This window comes from Engystomops pustulosus, chromosome 3, assembly GCF_040894005.1.
Source record: "Engystomops pustulosus chromosome 3, aEngPut4.maternal, whole genome shotgun sequence".
Classification (NCBI taxonomy): Eukaryota; Metazoa; Chordata; class Amphibia; order Anura; family Leptodactylidae; genus Engystomops; species Engystomops pustulosus.
The window spans coordinates 73436886-73459878 of NC_092413.1; the positions used below are offsets into that span (position 1 = coordinate 73436886).

General features: G+C 43.1%; 1 protein-coding gene across 10 annotated transcripts in view; it reads right to left on the bottom strand.

Annotated features, from left to right (window-relative positions):
- Positions 1–22993, bottom strand: part of TIAM2 (TIAM Rac1 associated GEF 2) — a 185049-nt gene that overhangs the window by 2309 nt on the left and 159747 nt on the right. For 9 of the 10 annotated variants that reach the window (XM_072141075.1, XM_072141076.1, XM_072141077.1 and 6 more), the window contains 9 exons: positions 19684–19809; positions 17161–17269; positions 16831–17010; positions 14857–14975; positions 14667–14775; positions 11111–11169; positions 10050–10155; positions 2940–3027; positions 994–1148 (listed from right to left, as the gene is read on the bottom strand). In XM_072141075.1, coding sequence (XP_071997176.1) covers positions 994–1148; positions 2940–3027; positions 10050–10155; positions 11111–11169; positions 14667–14775; positions 14857–14975; positions 16831–17010; positions 17161–17269; positions 19684–19809 — 1051 coding nt within the window. The other variant, XR_011854100.1, reaches the window with a different exon arrangement.

A 22993-nucleotide genomic window follows, 5' to 3' on the forward strand; every position in this document is an offset into this window, starting at 1 on the left:
GACTCCCATACAGACAATGAGAGATAAAATTCTCTGGTCTGATGAGATGAATATTGAACTTTTTTGTGTTAATTCTAAGCGGTATGTGTGGAGAAAACCAGGCACTGCTCATCACCTGTCTGTCTAACACAACCCCAACAGTTTTTCAGCTACAGGGATAGGAGGACTGGTTGTAATTGAAGGACAGATGCATGCAGACAAGTCAAAGCCCTGACCTAAACCCTATTGAGTATCTCTGGAGAGACTTGAAAATGGCTTCCACCAATGTTCACCATCCAACCTAAGGGAACTGGAGAGGATCTGCAAGGAAGAGACAGATCATCCCCAAATCCAGGTGTGAAAACTTGTTGCATCGTTCCCAAGAAGACTCATGTCTGTACTAGCTCAAAAGGTGCTGCTACACAATACTGACCAAAGGGTCTGAGTACTTATGAACATGTGATATCAGTTTTTCTTAGAAAAATAAACAGAAATGTAGATATTTTTGCCAATTTATTTGTCAAGATGGGGTGCAGTATATACTTTAATGGGCAACAAAAAGATTTTACCAATTGGCAGCAATGAACAAAGTGAAAAATGTAAAGGGTCCTGAATACTTTCTGTTCCCCATTGTACATTTACCCATAGGGCTACATGTACATCTAGATTTCTTCCATCATGTTTCAGTTATTTACAGCTGCAAAAATTATGCAGTGCACTGCTCTATTTTTGACATTACTAGAAAAGGAACAGCATGATGGAAGGGAAATAACAAAATAAAACATTAAGCATTAAAGCACAAAACAATACACAATATATATATGTATTTTGGCATGTTAATAAAAATGTTCCAGAAAAAAAAAAATTTACATTTTTTGGTATGCTGCATTTCAAAAAAATTCTTAAAAATCTTTAGCTACTGGTATTTTTTTTTCAATAATATTTTTGTGCGTTGTAATAGAGAAAATAAAGATGTAGTTGCTAATGGTTTACTAAATATTATGTATACCATACCTAATTTTGCAGACATTGGAACTCTATTCCGTAAGGGGCCCAGGCGATCTTTATTGGTCTTCTCCAGAGGCAAGTCGCACTTAATGTTCCGCCTTAGGTTTTCTCTCAGTATAGAACGGATCACTTTAATTGTGCTAGTCTTACTTTCACAATCACTAGAGAATTAAAAACAGTTTACACTGTTATTTGTGGGTGATGTGTATAAAACTAATATTTTTTTTAATCTAAGCATTTTATTCCAAATATTTTCTGTTACACATTACCCAACTGAAGAGAAGATAGAAAAAATGTACGCTTAAAATCGAACAACTTTAACGTAACAAAGGCTTAGTTATTTATATAGGGGGTATAGGAACATGATGAAAGAGTCAAACTTTTTTCCAGAGTGCTTCTATAACACTTAGGGCATCTACCAACAGGATGATGGATTGTATGCAAATGAGCCTGGGGGCACTTACACTTATGGAGTCTGGAGCCCCTCAGGCTCATTTGCATACAGTCCTTCGTCCTGGTGGTAGATGCCATTTAATGCTATACTACAGCCTGGAAGCTTCATGAGTCCAATTCACTTAAAGAGAACCCGTCATGCAAAATAACCCCCCTAAACTAAATAGATTTTCATAAACTGCCATTAGAGAGCATTGCCTCTATCCCTTCATTGTCCCTCTACATGCCTGTAAACCTAAGCAATGAGGTCCTAAAGCTGTATGCAATATTGCATTAGCATATTCAAGCTGTCCACTCTATTCATGAGTGGGAGGCACAGCCACACCCCCAGTGCTTGACTGACAGCCTGTATAATGATGTGAGGCTGTATAATGATGTGCTTCCTGGTGCTGGTGGCCACTCCCCCTGCAGCCTGTGTGTGCATGTGTGTGTGCTTAGGAGAGAGACAGCAGCTCCAGGCAGCCATGTTACAGCAGAACATGTCAGGTACTTGTGTAGCTGATGTCTGTGTCTCTCACCTGTATATTAGGAGGATGCAGCACACACTAGCCATGCTTTATTATACATTACACACAGACATGAGCAGGGTGAGGGGAGGGGTAACAGGGGTGACATCACTGCCTCTGACCATGTGACCAGCCTCATTTACATGATAAAAAATAGATAATTTTACAATGAATAATGTATGAAATAACTAGATAAAGGCTGGGATGGGATCCTTGTGATCTGCTCCAACAGGTAGTAGTGACAGGACAAGTGACACAGACCTGATGACAGGTGTCCTTTAACGGGGAAGACTATACTAATCCTTGTAAAAGTTTGTTTTTCTAGACAAGAGGAAACTGAAATTATATTATATATATATATATATATAATTTCAGTTTCCTCTTGTCTAGAAAAACAAACTGGATATATATATCCAGGAAATGGCCAAAATTTTAATCTATACACCACATAAAGTTTTGGCATGACCTTTTGTGCAATAAGGTTGTTTCACTTGCATATCCACTCATGGCTTTGGTTTAATTATTTTCCTTCCTGGAGCTTACATGTGTGTGTGAAGGACACGCTTCTTTGTGTCAGACCACATAGTTAGTCCTATAAATTCTGTTCTCAGTGAGAGTGGTGGCTAGTTTAGGAAGTGCACCTATCCCAAAGCCTAAGCAAGGACATCTAGTTGTAAAATAGCCCTGTATATATACGCCATTTAGGTCCCTAGTAGAGCGGTGTGTGATGGCCGTATATTTGGGTGTTAAGCTTGATCAGAGGATGACCCAAAGTGTGTAACAGTTTACGTGGATTCTGATAAAAGAAAACTCTGCATGTAATTTGAGATGTCAGGAGAGGAACTAAGCTGCACAATTGTTATTGCCCCATACAAAACATATGCTTATGAGCCTTAACGATGGAAAGATTAGGCAATTTAGGGTATTTCTGCAGTGCATCACAAATTAATGGATAATGAGGAGGATTCCTTATAAAACCATATTTGTACTTACCTACTACAAAGCTGAAAAAGTGTTTCTGGCCTCCCTTGGAGTTCAGATTTTGTATGGATGAGTTCCCACAAACAGTTATTTTCTGTTCCTGTCCAGAATAAAATAAAACAAAACAAAGTCCAGTGTTGTGTTGCTATAGGAATGTTCATATGACTTAAGGCCCGTTACCCACAATTAGATGCGTTATTCCTCAACAATATATAAATACTCAGTGAGCTGGTGTACTGTCAAAAGGTACCTACTAGAGATGAGCGAACATACTCGTCCGAGCTTGATGCTCGATCGAGCATTAGCGTACTCGTAACTGCTCGTTGCTCGGACGAGTATTTCGCCCGCTCGAGAAAATGGCAGCTCCCGCCGTTTTGCTTTTTGGCGGCCAGAAACAGAGCCAATCACAAGCCAGGAGACTCTGCACTCCACCCAGCATGACGTGGTACCCTTACACGTAGATAGCAGTGGTTGGCTGGCCAGATCAGGTGACCCTGGGATAGACTAGCCGCTGCCCGCGCTGCTCGGATCATTCTCTGTCTGGATGCCGCTAGGGAGAGAGCTGCTGCTGCTCAGGGAAAGCGTTAGGGTGTTCTATTAGCTTACTGTTAGGCAGGAGTGATTCTTAAAGAACCCAACAGCCCTTCTTAGGGCTACAATAACGTTATAATTTTTTTTTTTTTTTATTTGCAGCTAGTACCATATTGTGAGGAATTAGCAGGGGGACTTGCTACCGTTGTGTTTAGCTCTTAGTGACACACATATCCACCTCAAACACCAAAGTGGGAAAATTTATTAGGGGTTTGAGTAGAATTAGGCACAGTCTGCCAGTTTCTTTTTATTTTACGTTTATTTTTTTCATAACTCAGCGTCATCTCATCTGGCATAGTAGTGTGCTGTAATACTTGGCTAGAAAATAGCCATAGGAGAATACAAACGTCTTAATTACGCCTGCAGTAGCGTTATATATATTTGATTTCTGGTTGATCTGCTGGTGGCTGTACTTGCTGCAGTGCATCTACTATCAAATTGGGAGCAATTTGGAGTCAGACTTGCGACCACTGTGTTTTAGTGACGCACATATCCATTGCAAAGACCGAAGTGGGAAAATTTATTAGGGCCCGGGGTTGTATTTCAACTAGGCACAGTCTGCCATTTCCTTTTTTATTTTACGTTTATTTTTTTCATAACTCAGCGTCATCTCATCTGGCATAGTAGTGTGCTGTAATACTTGGCTAGAAAATAGCCATAGCAATAGGATAGCATCGTTTGGTTTTAAAAACTAAAAAACACAAAAAAAAAAAAAAAAAAAAAGTTAAAAAAAAATACAAGTTATAACTCTCATTTTCAAAATGTTTAACCCGAGGGCTAGGGGTAGAGGACGAGGGCGGGGACGTGGGCGTCCAACTACTGCAGGGGTCAGAGGCCGTGGTCCTGGGCGGGGTGAGACACCACCTGCTTATGAGGGAGCAGGGGAACGCCGCAGAGCTACACTCCCTAGGTTCATGTCTGAAGTTACTGGGACTCGTGGTAGAGCACTGTTGAGGCCAGAACAGTGCGAACAGGTGATGTCGTGGATTGCCGACAATGCTTCGAGCAATTTGTCCACCAGTCAGTCTTCCACGCAGTCCACCCATGTCACCGAAATCGGCACTCCTCCAGCTCCTGCACCTCAGCCTCCTCCCCCCCAGTCTGCCCCCTCCCAGCAAAATTTGCCATTTGAACCGGCATACTCTGAGGAACTGTTTTCTGGACCCTTCCCACAGTCACAAACCACTTGTCCGGTTGCTGATGAGCAATTTTCCGATGCCCAGGTTTTCCACCAGTCGCAGTCTGTGGGTGATGATGACCTTGTTGACGTAGTGGAAGAAGTGTGTAAAGAGGTGTCCGACGATGAGGAGACACGGTTGTCAGACAGTGGGGAAGTTGTTGTCAGGGCAGGAAGTCCGAGGGGGGAGCAGACTGAGGGATCGGAGGATGATGAGGTGACAGACCCAAGCTGGGTTGAGAGGCCGGGTGAACACAGTGCTTCTGAGACGGAGGAGAGTCCTCGACCAGAACAGGTTGGAAGAGGCAGTGGTGGGGCCAGACGGAGAGGCAGGGCCAGAGCTGGTGCATCAGCGCCAAATGTGTCAACTAGTGAAGCTCCCGTGGCGAGGGCTCCTGCGGCGAGGGCTAGATTTTCAGAAGTCTGGAGGTTCTTTAAGGAAACACCGGATGACCGACGGACTGTGGTGTGCCACATTTGCCAAACCAGGATCAGCAGGGGTTCCACCACTACTAGCTTAACTACCACCAGTATGCGCAGGCATATGAATGCTAAACACCCCACTCAGTGGCAACAAGCGCGTTCACCTCCGGCCGTGCACACCACTGCTCCTTCCCCTGTGTCAGCTGATAGTCAGCCCCCTGCCCAGGACCCTGCCACAAAAACCCCATCGTCACCTCCACGATCCTCCACAGCATCCACCAGCGTTCAGCTCTCCATACCCCAGACGCTGGAGCGGAAACGCAAATATAGTGCAACCCACCCGCACGCCCAAGCCCTTAATGTGCACATTTCCAGATTGCTAAGCCTGGAGATGCTGCCCTATAGGCTAGTAGAGACCGAGGCCTTTCGCAGCCTCATGGCGGCGGCCGCCCCTCGGTATTCGGTCCCCAGCCGCCACTACTTTTCCCGATGTGCCGTCCCAGCCCTGCACCAGCACGTGTCAGACAACATAATCCGTGCCCTGACCAACGCCGTTTCTGACAAGGTCCACCTGACCACGGACACGTGGACGAGTGCTGCCGGGCAGGGCCACTATATATCTCTGACGGCACATTGGGTTAACTTGGTGGAGGCTGGGACCGAGTGTGACCCTGCGGCTGGTCATATACTGCCGACGCCGAGGATTGCGGGGCCTACCTCGGTCCAGGTGTTTGAGGCCTACTATGCCTCCTCCTCCTCCCACCCCTCCTCCACCTCCTCCTCCGAACGACCATCCGTGGGCATGGCGCCATCAGTCGGTAGCTCTAGGCACAGCAGCAGTGCCGTCGCTAAGCGACAGCAGGCGGTGCTCAAACTGCTGAGCCTAGGCGATAAAAGGCACACCGCCCAAGAACTATTACAGGGCATCACGGCGCAGACTGATCTGTGGCTGGCACCGCTGAACCTGAAGCCAGGCATGGTTGTGTGTGACAACGGCCGTAACCTGGTGGCGGCTCTGCAACTCGGCAGACTGACATGTGCCATGCCTGGCCCATGTGTTAAATCTGATAGTTCAGCGTTTCCTCAAGACATACCCCAATCTGTCTGATTTGCTCACGAAGGTGCACCGCATCTGTGCGCATTTCAGGAAGTCCAGCACAGATGCTGCCACTCTCAGGGCAGCGCAGCGCCGCCTCCAACTGCCCGCTCACCGACTGTTGTGCGACGTGCCCACGAGGTGGAATTCAACACTGACCATGTTATCCAGAGTTTACCAGCAGCGCCGAGCGATTGTAGACTGCCAGATGTCAACTTCCACCAGAACTGGTAGTCAGGTCAGTCAGCTTCCTCAAGTCTACAATGAGGAGTGGACGTGGATGTCTGATATCTGTCAGGTGCTGAGTAACTTTGAGGAGTCAACACAGATGGTCAGTGGCGATGCCGCCATCATCAGCCTCACCATCCCGCTGCTTGGCCTGTTGAAAAACTCTCTGGTCAGCATGAAGTCGGAAGCTTTGCGCTCCTCACAAGAGACAGGGGAAGAAGATTCCCTTGTTGATAGCCAAAGCACCCTTAGGTCTGTTTCTCAGCGCATATCGGAGGAGGTGGAGGTGGAGGAGGATGAGGAGGAAGAGGAGGAGAATGTTGGCGAGACACAAGAGGGGACCATTGTTGAGTCCTACACTGTTGAGCGTGTATGGGCAGAAGAAGAGGAGTTGGAGGAGTTGGAGGAGGAGGAAATGGACAGTCAGGCCAGTGAGGGGAGTGAATTCTTACGCGTTGGTACTCTGGCGCATATGGCAGATTTCATGCTAGGCTGCCTATCCCGTGACCCTCGCGTTCAAAGAATTTATTCCAGCACCGATTACTGGGTGTTCACTCTCCTGGACCCACGGTACAAGCAAAATCTTTCCACTCTCATCCCTGGAGAGGAAAGGAGTGTGAGAATGCATGAATACCAGCAGGCCCTGGTGCACAAGCTGAAACACTATTTCCCTTCTGACAGCGCTAGCGGCAGAGTGCGTAGCTCTGCGGGACAAGTAGCGAGGGAGAGTAGGCGAGCAGGCAGCTTGTCCAGCACTGGCAAGGGTACGCTTTACAAGGCTTTTGCCAGCTTTATGTCACCCCAGCAAGACACTGTCACCTGTCCCCAGTCTCGGCAGAGTAGGGCTGATCTTTACAGAAAGATGGTGAGGGAGTACGTAGCTGACCATACCATCGTCCTAAATGATCACACAGCTCCCTACAACTACTGGGTTTCAAAGCTGGACATGTGGCACGAACTGGCGCTCTACGCCTTGGAGGTTCTTGCCTGCCCTGCCGCTAGCGTCTTGTCAGAGCGGGTTTTCAGTGCAGCTGGTGGCATCATCACCGATAAGCGTACACGCCTGTCGACTGACAGCGCTGACAGGCTGACGCTTATCAAGATGAATAAAGCATGGATTTCTCCTAATTTCAAATCTCCAGCAGGTGAAGGAAGCTCAACCTGAATAATTTATCCACTCCTCCTCCTCCTCATTTTCCTCCTTCTCCTCCTCTTTCTACAGTAAAGCAGAGGAAACTGGCTGTTTTTTGACAGGGCCCACTGGCTCTAGGTATAGTACTTTATGCATTTAATTTTTCTGGAGGGCCACCGACACGGTCCTCTGTTTTAAACAATTTTTGGGACTGCCACATACAGGCACTCAATCTATTCAATTTTTCTGGAGGGCCACCTTTCCGGTCCTCTGGTTTAAAAACTTTTTTGGACTGCCACATACAGGCACTCAATCTATTCCATTTTTCTGGAGGGCCACCTACCTGCTCCTCTGGTTTAAAAACTTTTTTGGACTGCCACATACAGGCACTCAATCTATTCCATTTTTCTGGAGGGCCACCTACCTGCTCCTCTGGTTTGAAAAATTTTTTGGACTGCCACATACAGGCACTCAATCTATTCCATTTTTCTGGAGGGCCACCTACCTGCTCCTCTGGTTTGAAAAATTTTTTGGACTGCCACATACAGGCACTCAATCTATTCCATTTTTCTGGAGGGCCACCTACCTGCTCCTCTGGTTTGAAAAATTTTTTGGACTGCCACATACAGGCACTATCCAAATTGAATTGTCTCCATAGCAGCCTCCACACGTTGTCTCCATTGCTACCTCCAAAAGTCGTCCATATAGCTGCCTCCATACATCGTCCCTTTATCAAACGAGGTTTGTCAGGCCGAAATTTGGGTTGTTTTCATGGATTCCACATCAAAGTTGTTAACTTTGTCGCCACCCTGCTGTGTTATCCACAAAATACACTGGCAAACTTTTATCATTTACGGATATTATTTCAGCGCTTCTTGCGCATCTGTTTACATTCCCCTCACCCGCCATATCCTAAACTTATAAGAACGCTACTACACTTGATCTTATACAAAAGGTTCTTAGAAGTGCTGTTTGGGGAGTAGCCTAGAGACAGGGGCTTGGATTGGCGAAAGCTCGCCTGGCAGCGGAGCGCCAGCTCCATGCGCATCATGCGCTTCTTGCGCATCTGTTTACATTCCCCTCACCCGCCATATCCCAAACTTATAAGAACGCTACTACACTTAACTTGGTGCAGGCTGGGACCGAGTCTGACCCTGGGGCTGGTCATATACTGCCGACGCAGAGGATTGCGGGGCCTACCTCGGTCCAGGTCTCAAAGGCCTACTATACCTCCAAATCCTCCCACCCCTCCTCCACCTCCTCCGAATTACCATCCGTGGGCATGGCGCCATCAGTCGGTAGCTCTAGGCACAGCAGCAGTGCCGTTGCTAAGCGACAGCAGGCGGTGCTCAAACTGCTGAGCCTAGGTGATAAAAGGCACACCGCCCAAGAGCTATTGCAGGGCATTCCACATCAAACTTGTTAACTTTGTCACCACCCTGCTGTGTAAGCCACAAAATATACGGGAAAACTTTTTTCATTTACGGATATTATTTCAGCGCTTCTTGCGCAGATGTTTACATTCCCCTCACCCGCCATATCCCAAACTTATAAGAACGCTACTACACTTGATCTTATCCGAAAGGTTCTTAGAAGTGCTGTTTGGGGAGTAGCCTAGAGACAGGGGCTTGGATTGGCGAAAGCTCGCCTGGCAGCGGAGCGCCAGCTCCATGCCAAGAACCAACTAACATAGTTTTAACTGCAGCACCTTTAATCTACTACTAGTTCACTGCCTCCATACATGGTCCCCTTATCAAACGAGCTGTCAGGCAGAATTTTGGATTGTTTTCATGGCTTCCATGTTAACTTTGTCGCCACCCTGCTGTGTAATCCACAAAATATACTGGCAAACTTTTATCATGTACCAATATTATTTGAGCGCTTCTTGCTCACCTCCTTTGGTTCCTCTCTGCTACCCATTGGTTTGAAGCCTGAGTCCATTTAGGGTATGTCGCCATGCCACTCTCTAGTCTTCCGCTGCTGCCGCTGCCTCTGCATGCCGTCCCCTATAGTGTCAGGGTCAATTATTGGATGTTTTAGATGCTATCTAGCTTCATTCTGTCACTCTGTCATGGCCATGCTGTTGCCCATAATTTTGGCATAATGGTGCGATTAAGCAGCCTCAGAGGCATCCATGCATGCTGCCCCTGCTGTTTCCTGTCCATTTCCATGGTGTTTCCATCCTTTTCTGAGGTTCCCAGGTGTTTGGCCAAGCTTCCCTGTGCAGAGCCTTGGTCCCCTTGAAAAATGCTCGAGTCTCCCATTGACTTCAATGGGGCTCGTTACTCGAAACGAGCACTCGAGCATCGGGAAAAGTTCGTCTCGAATAACGAGTACCCGAGCATTTTAGTGCTCGCTCATCTCTAGTACCTACCAAAGCCAGCATCATATTGCTCTTCATTTCAGGCCGGTGGCATTTCCCAGTGCTGTAAAGAAGGCACAGCTATATATCTATCCACAGATTGAGTTTCTTACCTGCAGCATTTCCCATCCTGACCTGAACAGCAGATAAAGGAATCAGCCAGCGGAATTTAAACTGATCAATATCAGAATAAGTCTGAGAACTTCGTGTATTCTGACTCTGAAAAAGACAGAAATATTGTGTGTATAAACTGATAAAGTTCAAAATAATAAAATGTAACTTCTTGGACATATGTTAGCATGACAATAATAAAAATGGTTTCCTAGGTATTAGAAATTAATGTGGACTGTAAAACAGAACATAAAACCTATCTATGCCCACATGTATCAGGGCTTCTATGCCACACTATGTGGCGCCTGTGGAGAGGGCTGGCATTCCTGCCCATTGCCTGCATGCTTTTTACACAAAGCTACATCAGGGCAGACCTGGCCAGTGCCAGTGTATGATAAATTACCCCCATAGAATTTATTGGTGTGTTATGCGTCAATAATTCAACTGTAAATTTATTGACTTGGGAGGACTACTACTCCTAATATGTTATCAGAGTCAATGCTTTGAAGTTCTGACAGTCTGGAACTTTACTTTTAAGAACTTTGCATACAATAATGGAGCAATTGATTGAACATTAAATAAGTGTGTCGGTAAAATGCTGTCATCATCTTAATCTGCAGCCTATTTTTCCTACAGGGCCTAATTACAAATGGTACATTTGTTCGTGCCGCCTACACACAGTACTGCGTGTTTTGATTTTCTTCCCATGACTTACCCTTTTAAGAGGATTCCGCGCCTCCCCCTCCTCTCCGCTTCCCCTTCACCTTCCAGACTGAGCTTTTAGACTATTGGGAGCAGGCATACTAATCCAGTACATTTAAAGGACAATCGTAGCCTTTCTTCCATGTGTTATTGCCATGGACTTGTCAGAAGAATGGAAGGAAAACATTTCCTATTCTATACAGATTTCTGTTTTAATACACCAATCTTTGGCAAGACGCTTATCACATTCGGTGCAGGTTTTTTAGAGCAACAATACATACAGGAGGCTATGAATGGAGCAAAGTTACAAGCACTGACAATGAAAATGAAGGCCTGCACTGCGATCTCTTACAATACTTACGGTTTTCTTTTTAAGCTTGAAATTTTCTTTGTGCACGAGAATGATCGCCCTTCTAAACACTGAAAGAAATATAAAAATAGAGCATAAAAAGGATATTTAAACAAGTTACTACACTTCACTTCAGTTTCTGATCCCACCTACCTGTGTTTATCACAAGGTATAAAACAAGTAATATCTTACCAGATACGCCTTATTAGTCACTATTCTAGAGACTAGCTGTGCCCTTTGATTGTAATACCATGTACTGTATTTGTGCTATAAGTGGTGCCAATTTCCATACTAGAAGCATTGGATTATTGCTTCTGAGGGAAAAACATCCGATGTATGGCTTTCAATGGAACACTGAACACAGCTAGATCCCCGGAAGAATGGCAAGTCACCCACTCTCTGTGCATTCTGTTTTGCTAAACATTGCTTACGTATATACGGGCTGTTGCTTGGCAACAGACATTTCAAGTAAAAATCATTAGGTTGTCTTAAGAAACTCCGATTTTTTTTTTTTTTTTAATACTGAGTTTATTTGGCATGGAGGTGGCCAAAGGGGGGAAATGGTTGTGCCAGGAATAGAGACCCTTACAGGGCTCGAATGTCATAAAGCTGGCGTACAACCTCTGATGAATCATCCATTGGTTTAATTGCCTTAACTATTAAGCACTATAGAATTTGAAGACGCTATATAAATAAAGATTATTATTATTTGGAAGTTAAATATCCTGTCTTATCGGACATTTTTAGGCTGTAGAGAAAAGTTTAATGATATTTTGTTGTAGGTAAAAGGTTTTTTAGTATTACTATTTATTTTTTTTAAGTGTATTAATTTAATTATTTGCCTATTCTGTGCTCAGGAGTCAAGTGGATGGGCTTGCCGACTGATCTCAATGTACTCTTACATAAGGAAAGTCATCAGAAACAGAGTAGCACTAAACCCAGAATAAGAAAAAAGATTTAAACTAATAATTAGTTTCTTACACCCAAAACTATATACTGTATTTTGCGTATCCCCCATCTTCCCCCTGAACTATATTATCTTTCTTTGACTGCATTTACAATTTAGCTGGCCCTCTTTAAAGAATTTCAGTTGGATGCCCAATTTTATCACAATATAGGCAGTCTAGGGTTATGTATAAGGTTCTTTATGTTAGGTTTGTTCTTAAAGGAAATCTACCATTTGATTTCATGCATTATGAACCAACCTTGAGAATGCTGTAGCTACACTGATGCAGGCACAGATCTTGTTTATTCTCTGTGCTGATTAGTTTTGCTGAAAAAACAATTATAAAATTCAGGATAATGAGGCTCTGTCTATCCTTTGCCTCACTTGGTGCTTATCCTTTTGCATTGCTTCAGAGAATGATGTAATCAGTGTGTTGTGCCTGACAGGCAGAAGTAATCAATCTGAACCATCCCCCAGTTGCTGTGTATGAGTGATCTAGTTTAGGCTGATTAGTCCTATTTGGACAGTTCAGAAAACTCTGTGTAATGTTTTCATCAATGGCAGGTTAAAGCAATCCAGCTTTCCCAAGGTCCTGAAATGTTATAATTGTATTTTCAGAAAAAACACTCAGCTCAGGGATTAAACAAGATATGTTTCTGCATCAGTATAGCTACAGCATTCTCAAGGTATTGTTTGGTTCATAATGCATGAAATCAAATAGTAGATTTCCTTTAAGTGGAATTTGCATGTAAGTTGGATCAGGTATATTTTATAATTGTAACTCCAGACAATTTGTTTTGTCCCAGCGACAATTGGATTTTCTAAATTTTTTGCGGTCATGGGAACAAGGACCATCAATAAAACTTAAGTAAAGACACTTTACAGCTAATCATTGCAGCCTGGGACTAAAGTTAAGCATCCAGAAAGATCATAGTGAGCAGAGAGGTGCATCTATAACTAGGGGTCATATGCAAGTCAGGTAGGTGTCCTTAAGTCGGGGACTATCTGTCAAAAATAAAAATGAAGGTTTTATGTAAAATATCTAGATGTGGACTGCTTATTCTCCAATGCCAATCTCTTTAAAAATAACCCAACTATGTAACAGCAGTGACACATCAAGCATATACCTTGGATTGTACTGCACTCCCCTATGATGATTGCAGGCATTATTCAGGCAATTTATAGTTGCAATCAGTCACCTTGCACTTATGTCAATATGTAAAGATTGTCAGCAAATCACAGCCTACTTTATATTCCATATAATTCATGTGATGTATTTTTAGAATGTTATTTTATTTGAATTTCCAAAGTTTAGAAAAAAGAAAAAAGGATTTCAGTATAGTTTCATGAGCTGGAAACCTTACAGAGTATAATTATTCTGGTAATTAAGCACAATAAACGTGTAAATAATCATCTTGGCCTCAATCCTACATATGCAAATTAAGCTGTAAACACACATTGCATTGCAATAGATATCTGAGAACATGGTCACTCGCACTACACATCAGAGCGACTACTTTTTGTTCATACAAGTTACTAACACTGAACTGGTGCCAAAATTACTGCTCTAATGTTGGTGGTAGAGAAAGCTTAGTAATCACGTCATGATAAATTGCTTTACTTTTAACATCTCATAAGATATTGCCAGATTTATATCTATTTAGACATAAGAGGCTCCATCTTTTCGGGTAAATAAGATATTCATGCAATAAAATTTCAAACAACTTGTATTGATGGACATCCCCTTCATTGGGATTGGACACCTCTGGATTATCAATTCTCCTGACCACATTGTGCACATAGTATCATGCTCAATTGAAATAAAAATGACCAATACCACAAATAAAATATCACAATTAACCTGTGAAGAGGTTTGGCACTTTTCCAGGAAGAAGCAGTCATGCTTTTTTCCTAATCCCAACACTTTTAAAAGGAATTTTACTACAAAGTCAAATGTTGGCACTTGATGGAGACATTTAAAAAAAAAAAAATGTAAAAAAGTTCTGATATGGGGCAGTAATCTCCCATCAGGCATAAAAAAGTAAATATGCACTCACCTCTTTTGGTTGTGTTTAAGCCACAACCACTTATAGTGTTTCTAGTATTGCCTTAATCCACCGGTTAGCCTAGGATAACCCAAGTCAATGGGTATTACACTGTATCTAAAACAGGGACTTGGGGCTGAAACTTTTCCACAAATTGGAGCGCCCAATCTGAGATTTTTTGGAGCAAAGTTATAGGAGTTTATTTATAAAGTACTTAAAATACACGTAAATAAAATGCGTTTTTCTTGAAATCCATATATACAAAATGAAACGCAACTCATTTTGTATATATGGATTAAGAAAAACATGTTTTATGTGTATTTTAAGTATTTTATAAATAAAAGCAAAGTTTCTGCCCCAAGTCCCTGTTTTAGATACATTTTTTGAAATTTGTAATGTAATAAATATACATTTTTTCTATCCATAGAAGTTATAACATAATGTACTTGTGTATTGCATGTTTTGCATTGTTTGGGTCCAACTGTTTAATTTACATGTCTGCATATTCACACCCACTGTACAATAATGTACAACCAAATGTCTTCAATGGCCCGGTATCTGTGAAAAGAGCACTTACCAAACACAGTCAGCTCAAGTTCTTTTCTTGTTTTGCCAAGAGAAGGGAAGATATTAAGCCAGTTGACAGTGGAATATACCAACAATTCCCCCATTGAGAGTTCCGTTACCTGAGGATAAAACACACCAACAGTAAGTAGATCTTTTTACAATAGGTTGTATACATGGAGAGCTACGGATTTCTGCTTTACCTCTCTCTCTGTACCACTTTGCTCGGCTACCAGCTGATCAAACACGGTTCCGTAGTCTTCATAAATTTTCTGCATTTCATTGATATGACTAGCCACTTTCTCCATGGCCTTTAGTGCTTCTGTAAATTGGAAAAATGTTATAATTTATCTCAGCCTTGGTCCATGTGATCATTGCCAAGAAATGTATTGCATCTCTCATTCTTACAAATCAAGGATGGTTTCACATTGGCCTTATTTTTCACATCAGTGATTTTTGACTGAACCCATGTTGTCCTATGGACACATACAGATTGGTTTTCTCTTCCTGGTTTCAGCGATTTTTCCACTGATGCCTTACTGACCCATTCTTTTCAATGGCCTTTTTATACTTCTTTTTGTGTTCACTGACAACATTTGATCAGTGAAAAATCTGAACAGGGTTAAACTGATCAGTGAAAAAAACTGAAGTGTGAAAAAGCCCATTGAAAAGAATGGGTCAGAAAGGCATCAGTGAAAAATCACTGACGCCAGGAAGATAAAACCAATCAGTGTGTGTCCATAAACCAAAATGGGTTCAGTTAGAAATCAGTGGTGTGAAACCACTGTAACAGAGATCATGAGTAGGCTACAGCTGGGATTGATCAGGAGCGTCACTTGTACCCCCAGTGAATGGTGGGGAAACATGTTTGCACTAATATCTCTCCATTTAAGCAAGTGGAGGTCTGATTGATATGGGAAAACCCCTTTTAATAAAATGCAGGCTTTCATTACTGAATTTTATGCTAATAATTTATACAGAACATTTGATTAAAACAGCACAACTTGTACAGGTTCATTGCTCATTTCCATTCCCACATCTATAAATGCCCAAATGTTCGTTTTTTATTACAACTGACACCATAGGAACATGCAATGCTGCTAGCTATAAATGCTCAGCAGGAACAGATGGACCAACACTTTTTTTTTAAGCTGGGATCATAACTACATTTTTATTCAGTCTGTCATAAATCAATCAGATATACTCCACGCTATGCTGAGCTGTATCAGAGTCTGTGCCGTTCAATAACACAAGGTTAGAGAAAAGATCAGCACCGTTGTTTGAATTGGCATGAAATACTTCTTACAACAGTATATAGAACATGTCCTTTGTTGCCTTACAGTATTTATGCCATCCGATGTATGTTACCCACTGAAAAGGGAAAATTCTGTAAAAATTACCCTTTCATACATCAGTGTTAGGTCAATGTTTTCCAAAATAAGGACTCAAATAGCTGTAGAACTGCTGTGTGATTTCTGATACTAGAAACCCAACAACCTTAACACCAAATGGATACTTTGAGGAGAACATAACGCTACATGCACATTGTATTTTGCTTTCTACATAGTAATGGGTTACAATATTTAAACTATAGAAGCCCTATGCCAAGAGATCGTAAGGAGAGGCTAGATATTTTTCTGATGACAAATGCCATTTAAAGTTATACCCGGTTTCCCTGAAAATAAGACACCCCATGAAATTAAGAACTAGTGCAATTTTTTTCCAGCTTAGAAATACAAGGCCTCCCCTGAAAATAAAACCTAGCGGCAGCCATTGCTACAGCTCCCCCCACGCCATATATTAGTAGATCATTTAGATGCTGCAAGAGGTCGTTACATGGAAGAATTCATGAGATAAAATGACTGACAGTTACCATATTCGGATTTAAGAATTTGTCCCCTAATATTATTGTTGTCAGTCCTATAGGGGTTTTGTTGTCCCCTAGATCAACAATGTCATAATTCTATGTTGTCAATATGTATCTCAAGTTTTTAGTCTAAAAGGTCTTCCTGGGAGAATATTGCTTTAAATCACTTTAATGTTAAACCAGAAAGTACCAGACCTAGGGGCTCAGAACACTGTTGTACTGTATGCGCAATATGACAGAACAACAAAAGTTTTCACAAGTTACATGTTACAGTACTACACTGTTTCAACACAACATTTATAAAATGTACCTGTCAAATGATAATGCTCTTCACTTTCATTGTCTGTCAAGGACACCAGTTCCTTCAGCAACAGTGGGTATTTCAGAACCCTCTGGACTGGTTTAATCAGATACGATTCCAAGGTAGAAGAATGCTGCTTTGTGGGGTTTCTGGCATCTAAAAATTCCTTAAAAGCAGGGTCTGTTCTAGCTGTAAAAAGAACATAATACATTATAGTATACAGAGACCACTCCCAACATCTACAATGCCTACCACTGTTCCATATTACAACTGGGTTATGCTACATTGGGGCAGATAGTGGAGTCATAGATGAAGAGTCATGCAAAATAGAATAGTCACCTCTTTCTAGAACCTTTTGCACTTTTATATGGTTTGCACAAAAGCCACTGTACAATTTGAAGTGATCTGCATAATAAAGAAAAGATCCTCCCAGAGAAAACAGCAATTTCTGAAAGATAAAAAACATCTTATTGAGTTATATACTTAATGAGGTTGAAAAATGACACAGGTCCAACCTATATTCCTGCAGCATTGATCCAGAAGAAAGCACAAACCCTTATTGGAAAGCAGTCACCCAAACATTAGAAAATATATTCCTCTGTCTCCTGATACCAGAATTATTAGCCATTAAAAATGTAGTACATATATCCAGGGATAGGAGAAGGCAGACAAGAGAAATTGCACCACCTCCACATACCTTAGAATCAATTTCTAATTATAACATTGTTAGTAGAAGAAGTTATAGGAAATTAATTGGATTGATGTTGATCTGAAGGCAGGCAGAATATATTGGGGTAGAACTCTACAGTGTTTGACAGATTTAGAACAACAGAATGGAAGAGAGTCTGCAGACTAGCACCCCCACACTGCTCCCTGCCCGGCCCAAAAATAGGAAGAGACCTGTCATATCAGCAAATAGGGGAACATCTGCTGACAGGTTGGGTTTAATGTGACCACCACATGAAGTGTTTTTTGTAAAAAAAATGGCCATATTTCTCCTCAGGCTCCAGCAACATCTGTGAGCCAATTACAGGCCCACAAGTATGTGCCAGGAGCTGAATGCTGGGATTCTCTATATTTAGGGGATTTGATGTAGGGATTGCACAAGCATATCCCTCTCCTTTTCACACAGCTTGTACCCCAATGCCCCCTTTGCTTCCTTTTTTACAAAGTGATCCCCTTTGTTGCACACCCAATGTTAATCTTTTTTACAGACTTCAGCCCCCACGCTTCCCTCCCTCTTGTGTACAGACTGCATCCTCCATGTCCCCCTCTTATTCACAGGCGGCACCCTCCATGTCTCCAGCTTAGTCACAGACGACGCCCCCCCCCCCCCCCCCGTCTCCCCATTCACAGGTGGATATATATACACTCACCGGCCACTTCATTAGGTACACCATGCTAGTAACGGGTTGGACCCCCTTTTGCCTTCAGAACTGCCTCAATTCTTCGTGGCATAGATTCAACAAGGTGCTGGAAGCATTCCTCAGAGATTTTGGTCCATATTGACATGATGGCATCACACAGTTGCCGCAGATTTGTCGGCTGCACATCCATGATGCGAATCTCCCGTTCCGCCACATCCCAAAGATGCTCTACTGGATTGAGATCTGGTGACTGTTGAGGCCATTTGAGTACAGTTAACTCATTGTCATGTTCAAGAAACCAGTCTGAGAGGATTCCAGCTTTATGACATGGCGCATTATCCGGCTGAAAGTAGCCATCAGATGTTGGGTACATTGTGGTCATAAAGGGATGGACATGGTCAGCAACAATACTCAGGTAGGCTGTGGCGTTGCAACGATGCTCAATTGGTACCAAGGGGCCCAAAGAGTGCCAAGAAAATATTCCCCACACCATGACACCACCACCACCAGCCTGAACCGTTGATACAAGGCAGGATGGATCCATGCTTTCAAGTTGTTGACGCCAAATTCTGACCCTACCATCCGAATGTCGCAACAGAAATCGAGACTCATCAGACCAGGCAACGTTTTTCCAATCTTCTACTGTCCAATTTCGATGAGCTTGTGCAAATTGCAGCCTCAGTTTCCTGTTCTTAGCTGAAAGGAGTGGCACCCGGTGTGGTCTTCTGCTGCGGTAGCCCATCTGCCTCAAAGTTCGAAGTACTGTGCGTTCAGAGATGCTCTTCTGTCTACCTTGGTTGTAACGGGTGGCGATTTGAGTCACTGTTGCCTTTCTGTCAGGTCGAACCAGTCTGCACATTCTCCTCTAACCTCTGGCATCAAAAAGGCATTTCCGCCCACAGAACTGCCGCTCACTGGATGTTTTTTCTTTTTCGGACCATTCTCTGTAAACCCTAGAGATGGTTGTGTGTGAAAATCCCAGTAGATCAGCAGTTTCTGAAATACTCAGACCAGCCCTTCTGGCACCAACAACCATGCCACGTTCAAAGGCACTCAAATCACCTTTCTTCCCATACTGATGCTCGGTTTGAACTGCGGGAGATTGTCTTGACCATGTCTACATGCCTAAATGCACTGAGTTGCCGCCATGTGATTGGCTGATTAGAAATTAAGTGTTAACGAGCAGTTGGACAGGTGTACCTAATAAAGTGGCCAGTGAGTATTTATATATATACACACACACACACACACACACACACACATATCCACCATTTACATTAGTATGACATATCACTGCCATACCAGTCCATCCTCCTGCATGATGCACATGCTATAGTAATAAACATGGGAAACAGATGAGCTCAAGATTTTTAAACCAGATCACTTCTTGTCCATTCGTAGTCATACCTAATAGCCATGAGTAATCCAGCCAACAGTTGACCAGGTACATACTTTATCCTACTGTGAATACTGTGAGTCCCATTTAATGACTTACCCGAAACTGCGACGGAGTCTCAAGAATGTTAAAGTCAGTGGAACTTGAAATGCCATCTTCCAGTGTTTGGAGGAAAATCTTCTGGAAATCAAGCATTTCGGGCAGACTGCCAAACAAAGAATCCATCTAAAAGCGACACAAAATAAAGTTTAAGCATTAAGAAATGACAGACAGTTATTGCAGCCAGCTGGAAGCAAATATTATGGTAATTGGCATGATCCATCATTCCTACTTGTGTACATTTCCATCTAAAGAAAGCCGTATTGGAATCATTGGGAACTCCGGTCAGAGTTTTTTATACTCCTTTTTTTATTGCTTACCCAAAATGGTAACGTGCATATGCCACATTGAATGCTGGACACCACAAGGGGGTAAATTGTCGAAATGACATCATCAGGGAGTGCTGATCCTCCCTCACAGTGCATGGCATTGATTTCAATGCAGTTGGGTGCATTCAAACAGTTAACAGTAACTATTTTGGGAGTTACTGGGGGTTTCGGGTTCAGGGCCTGAACAGATTTTTTTCTGGGCTTGGCCGCAGACAAACTTTAATAACCATAATGACTAGTAATGAGCAGATCCATTAAGTTGTAGTTACCTAGATTTATCGTACTTGTTGTACTGGTTAAAGTTAATTATTGAAGCCTACTGCAGCTAACATAGAAAAAAGTGAATTAGTCTCACCGGTAATTCTGTTTCCATAAGTCCACCATGACGGCACCTGGAGGTTGCACCTTGACCTTTGGTAGGGACAGGAAGTTGCGAAAGATATAAGGCCCCTCCTCTGCCGCTGTTCCCCAGTGTCTTCCAAATAACCACCGGGGTTCCAGTAGAGAGCTAGAAGATATTAGCCAGACATCATTAATAACACAGGGCAGGGTAAATATAGCCGTCATGGTGGACTTATGGAAACAGAATTACCGGTGAGACTAATTCACTTTTTCCATTACGTCCCCCATGACGGCACCTGGAGACTTACCAGATAAATAGATTAGGGAGGGACCACAGCCTGGAGAACTTTCCGTCCAAAACTCAAATCATGGCTAGAAGGTAGATCCAGGCGGTAATGTTTTGGAAATGTCGATGTACTTGACCACGTAGCTGCCTTGCAGATCTGGGAGATGGATGCTCCCCGTTTCTCTGCCCAGGAAGTAGCCATAGCTCTGGTAGAGTGGGCTGTTATGTTTTTTGAGAGACTCACATCTTGTAGCTGGTAGGATTTAGAGATGGTCTGTTTTATCCACCTAGCAATGGTGGAACTTGATGATTTCTCTCCTTTATTTTTTCCCCCAAACTGAATAAAGAGGTTTCTGCACTTTCTGAAAGATTTGGTTCTGTCTAGATAGATTATGACAGCTCTTCTGACATCAAGGGTATGCCAGAGTGCTTCCTTCTCATTCTTTGGGTTGTTACAGAAAGATGGTAAAACGATTTCCTGACTTCTATGGAAGTCTGAGACTACTTTTGGGAGGAAAGACGTATCTAATTTTAGTACTATCTTGTCTTCCGAGATGATCAGGAAGGGTTCCTTGGAGGATAGGGCCTGCAGTTCTCCAATTCTCCTGGCGGATGTTATGGCCACAAGGAAGGAGGTTTTGAGAGATAGGTCTTTCAGGCTGCATTCCGAGAGTGGTTCGAACGGAGGCTTCATAAGGGAGTCTAGGACTAGTGATAAGTTCCATTTTGGTATCTCTGATCGGATTGTAGGTCGCAGTCTTAAGACTGCTTTCATGAACATCTTCACCCACTTGTGCTCTGCTAATGGGAAGTCAAAACAGGCGCTTAAGGCCGAAATTTGGACCTTAAGGGTGTTAGGTCTTAATCCTTTAGAAAACCCATCCTGTAAAAAATCCAGAATTTTAATGATATCCGGTTTGCCCGGAATCGGGGAAAGGTCCCCGCACCAGGATATATACTTTTTCCAGATCTTGTAGTATATTTTGTTGGTGATTGGTTTCCTGCTTGCTATTAGGGTCTGTATGACCTGGTGAGAAATTCCCTTAGCTAGGAGCAATTCCCTTTCAGGAGCCAGGCCGCTAGGTTCAGAAACTTCGGGTCTGGGTAAAGAAGAGGGCCCTGGTGTAGCAGGTCCCTTCTGTAGGGAAGGAAGATGGGTCCTGAGATTGCTAGTTTCAAGAGAAGTGGGAACCAAGGTTTCTTCGGCCAGAATGGTGCTACTAGGATCACTGTTGTCCGACTCGATAGAATTTTTTGTAAGGTTCTGGAGATTAGGGGAAATGGAGGAAAAGCATGTGCTAGATTTGTCCCCCATGATTGGCTTAGGGCATCCAGTCCCATAGGGTTGTCCTTGGGTGAGATGGAAAAAAATACCTCTGTTTGAGTATTCTTTTTTGAGGCAAACAGATCTACCAACGGAGAGCCCCATTTCTGGGTTAGAGAAAGAAAAACTTCCCTGTTCAGGGACCATTCGTGTGGGTCCATCTTTTCTCTGCTCAAGAAGTCCGCTGACTGATTCTCTGACCCTTTTAGGAATACCGCTGTTAAGGAATCTAGGTGATTTTCTGCCCAGGAGAAGATCTTCTTGGTGACCTCCATCAGGTCCGAGGATCTTGTGCCCCCTTGACGACGTAGATAGGCCACAGTGGTCACATTGTCTGAGAGGATCCTGATATTCTTTACCTGGGTTTTGGGTAGCCTTTTTAGTGTTTCCCATACTGCCGATAATTCCCTTAGGTTTGAGGATTGTCTTCTCATCCAAGGGGACCATGACCCCTGAAGGTAACGGTCTGGAAGAACAGCTCCCCATCCTGAGGAACTGGCGTCTGTTTGGATGATCAGGACTGGAGTCGGATTCCATGGTATTCCCTTTTCTAGATGCTGTTGGTATTTCCACCAGTTTAGAGAATTTTTGACTTCCAGGGGAATGACCTTCTTGAAGTCTAAATGATCCAGGTTCTTGTCCCAAATTTTTAGTGTCCACGCCTGTAGTGTTCTTACATGGAACTGGCTCCATGATACACAATTTATGCAAGCTGTTAAGTGACCTAGCAGTCTCATGGCTGAACGGACGCTGCATGATTTTTTCCCCTGGAATTTGTCTATGAAGGAGGTAAGGGATTCTCTCTTGTCTTGTGGAAGAAAAGAAGTTTGGCGTCTGGAATCTAACATTACTCCTAAAAATCTTGTCTCCCTCTGGGGGTCTAGATGGGACTTTTGGAAATTTATAATCCAGCCCAGATTCTGCAGGGTTCGTATCGTCCGATCTCTGTGATTGAGAAGAGTCGGGGTCGAGTCTGCCACTATGAGGAGGTCGTCCAGATATGGAATAATTGAGATTCCTTCTTTCCTC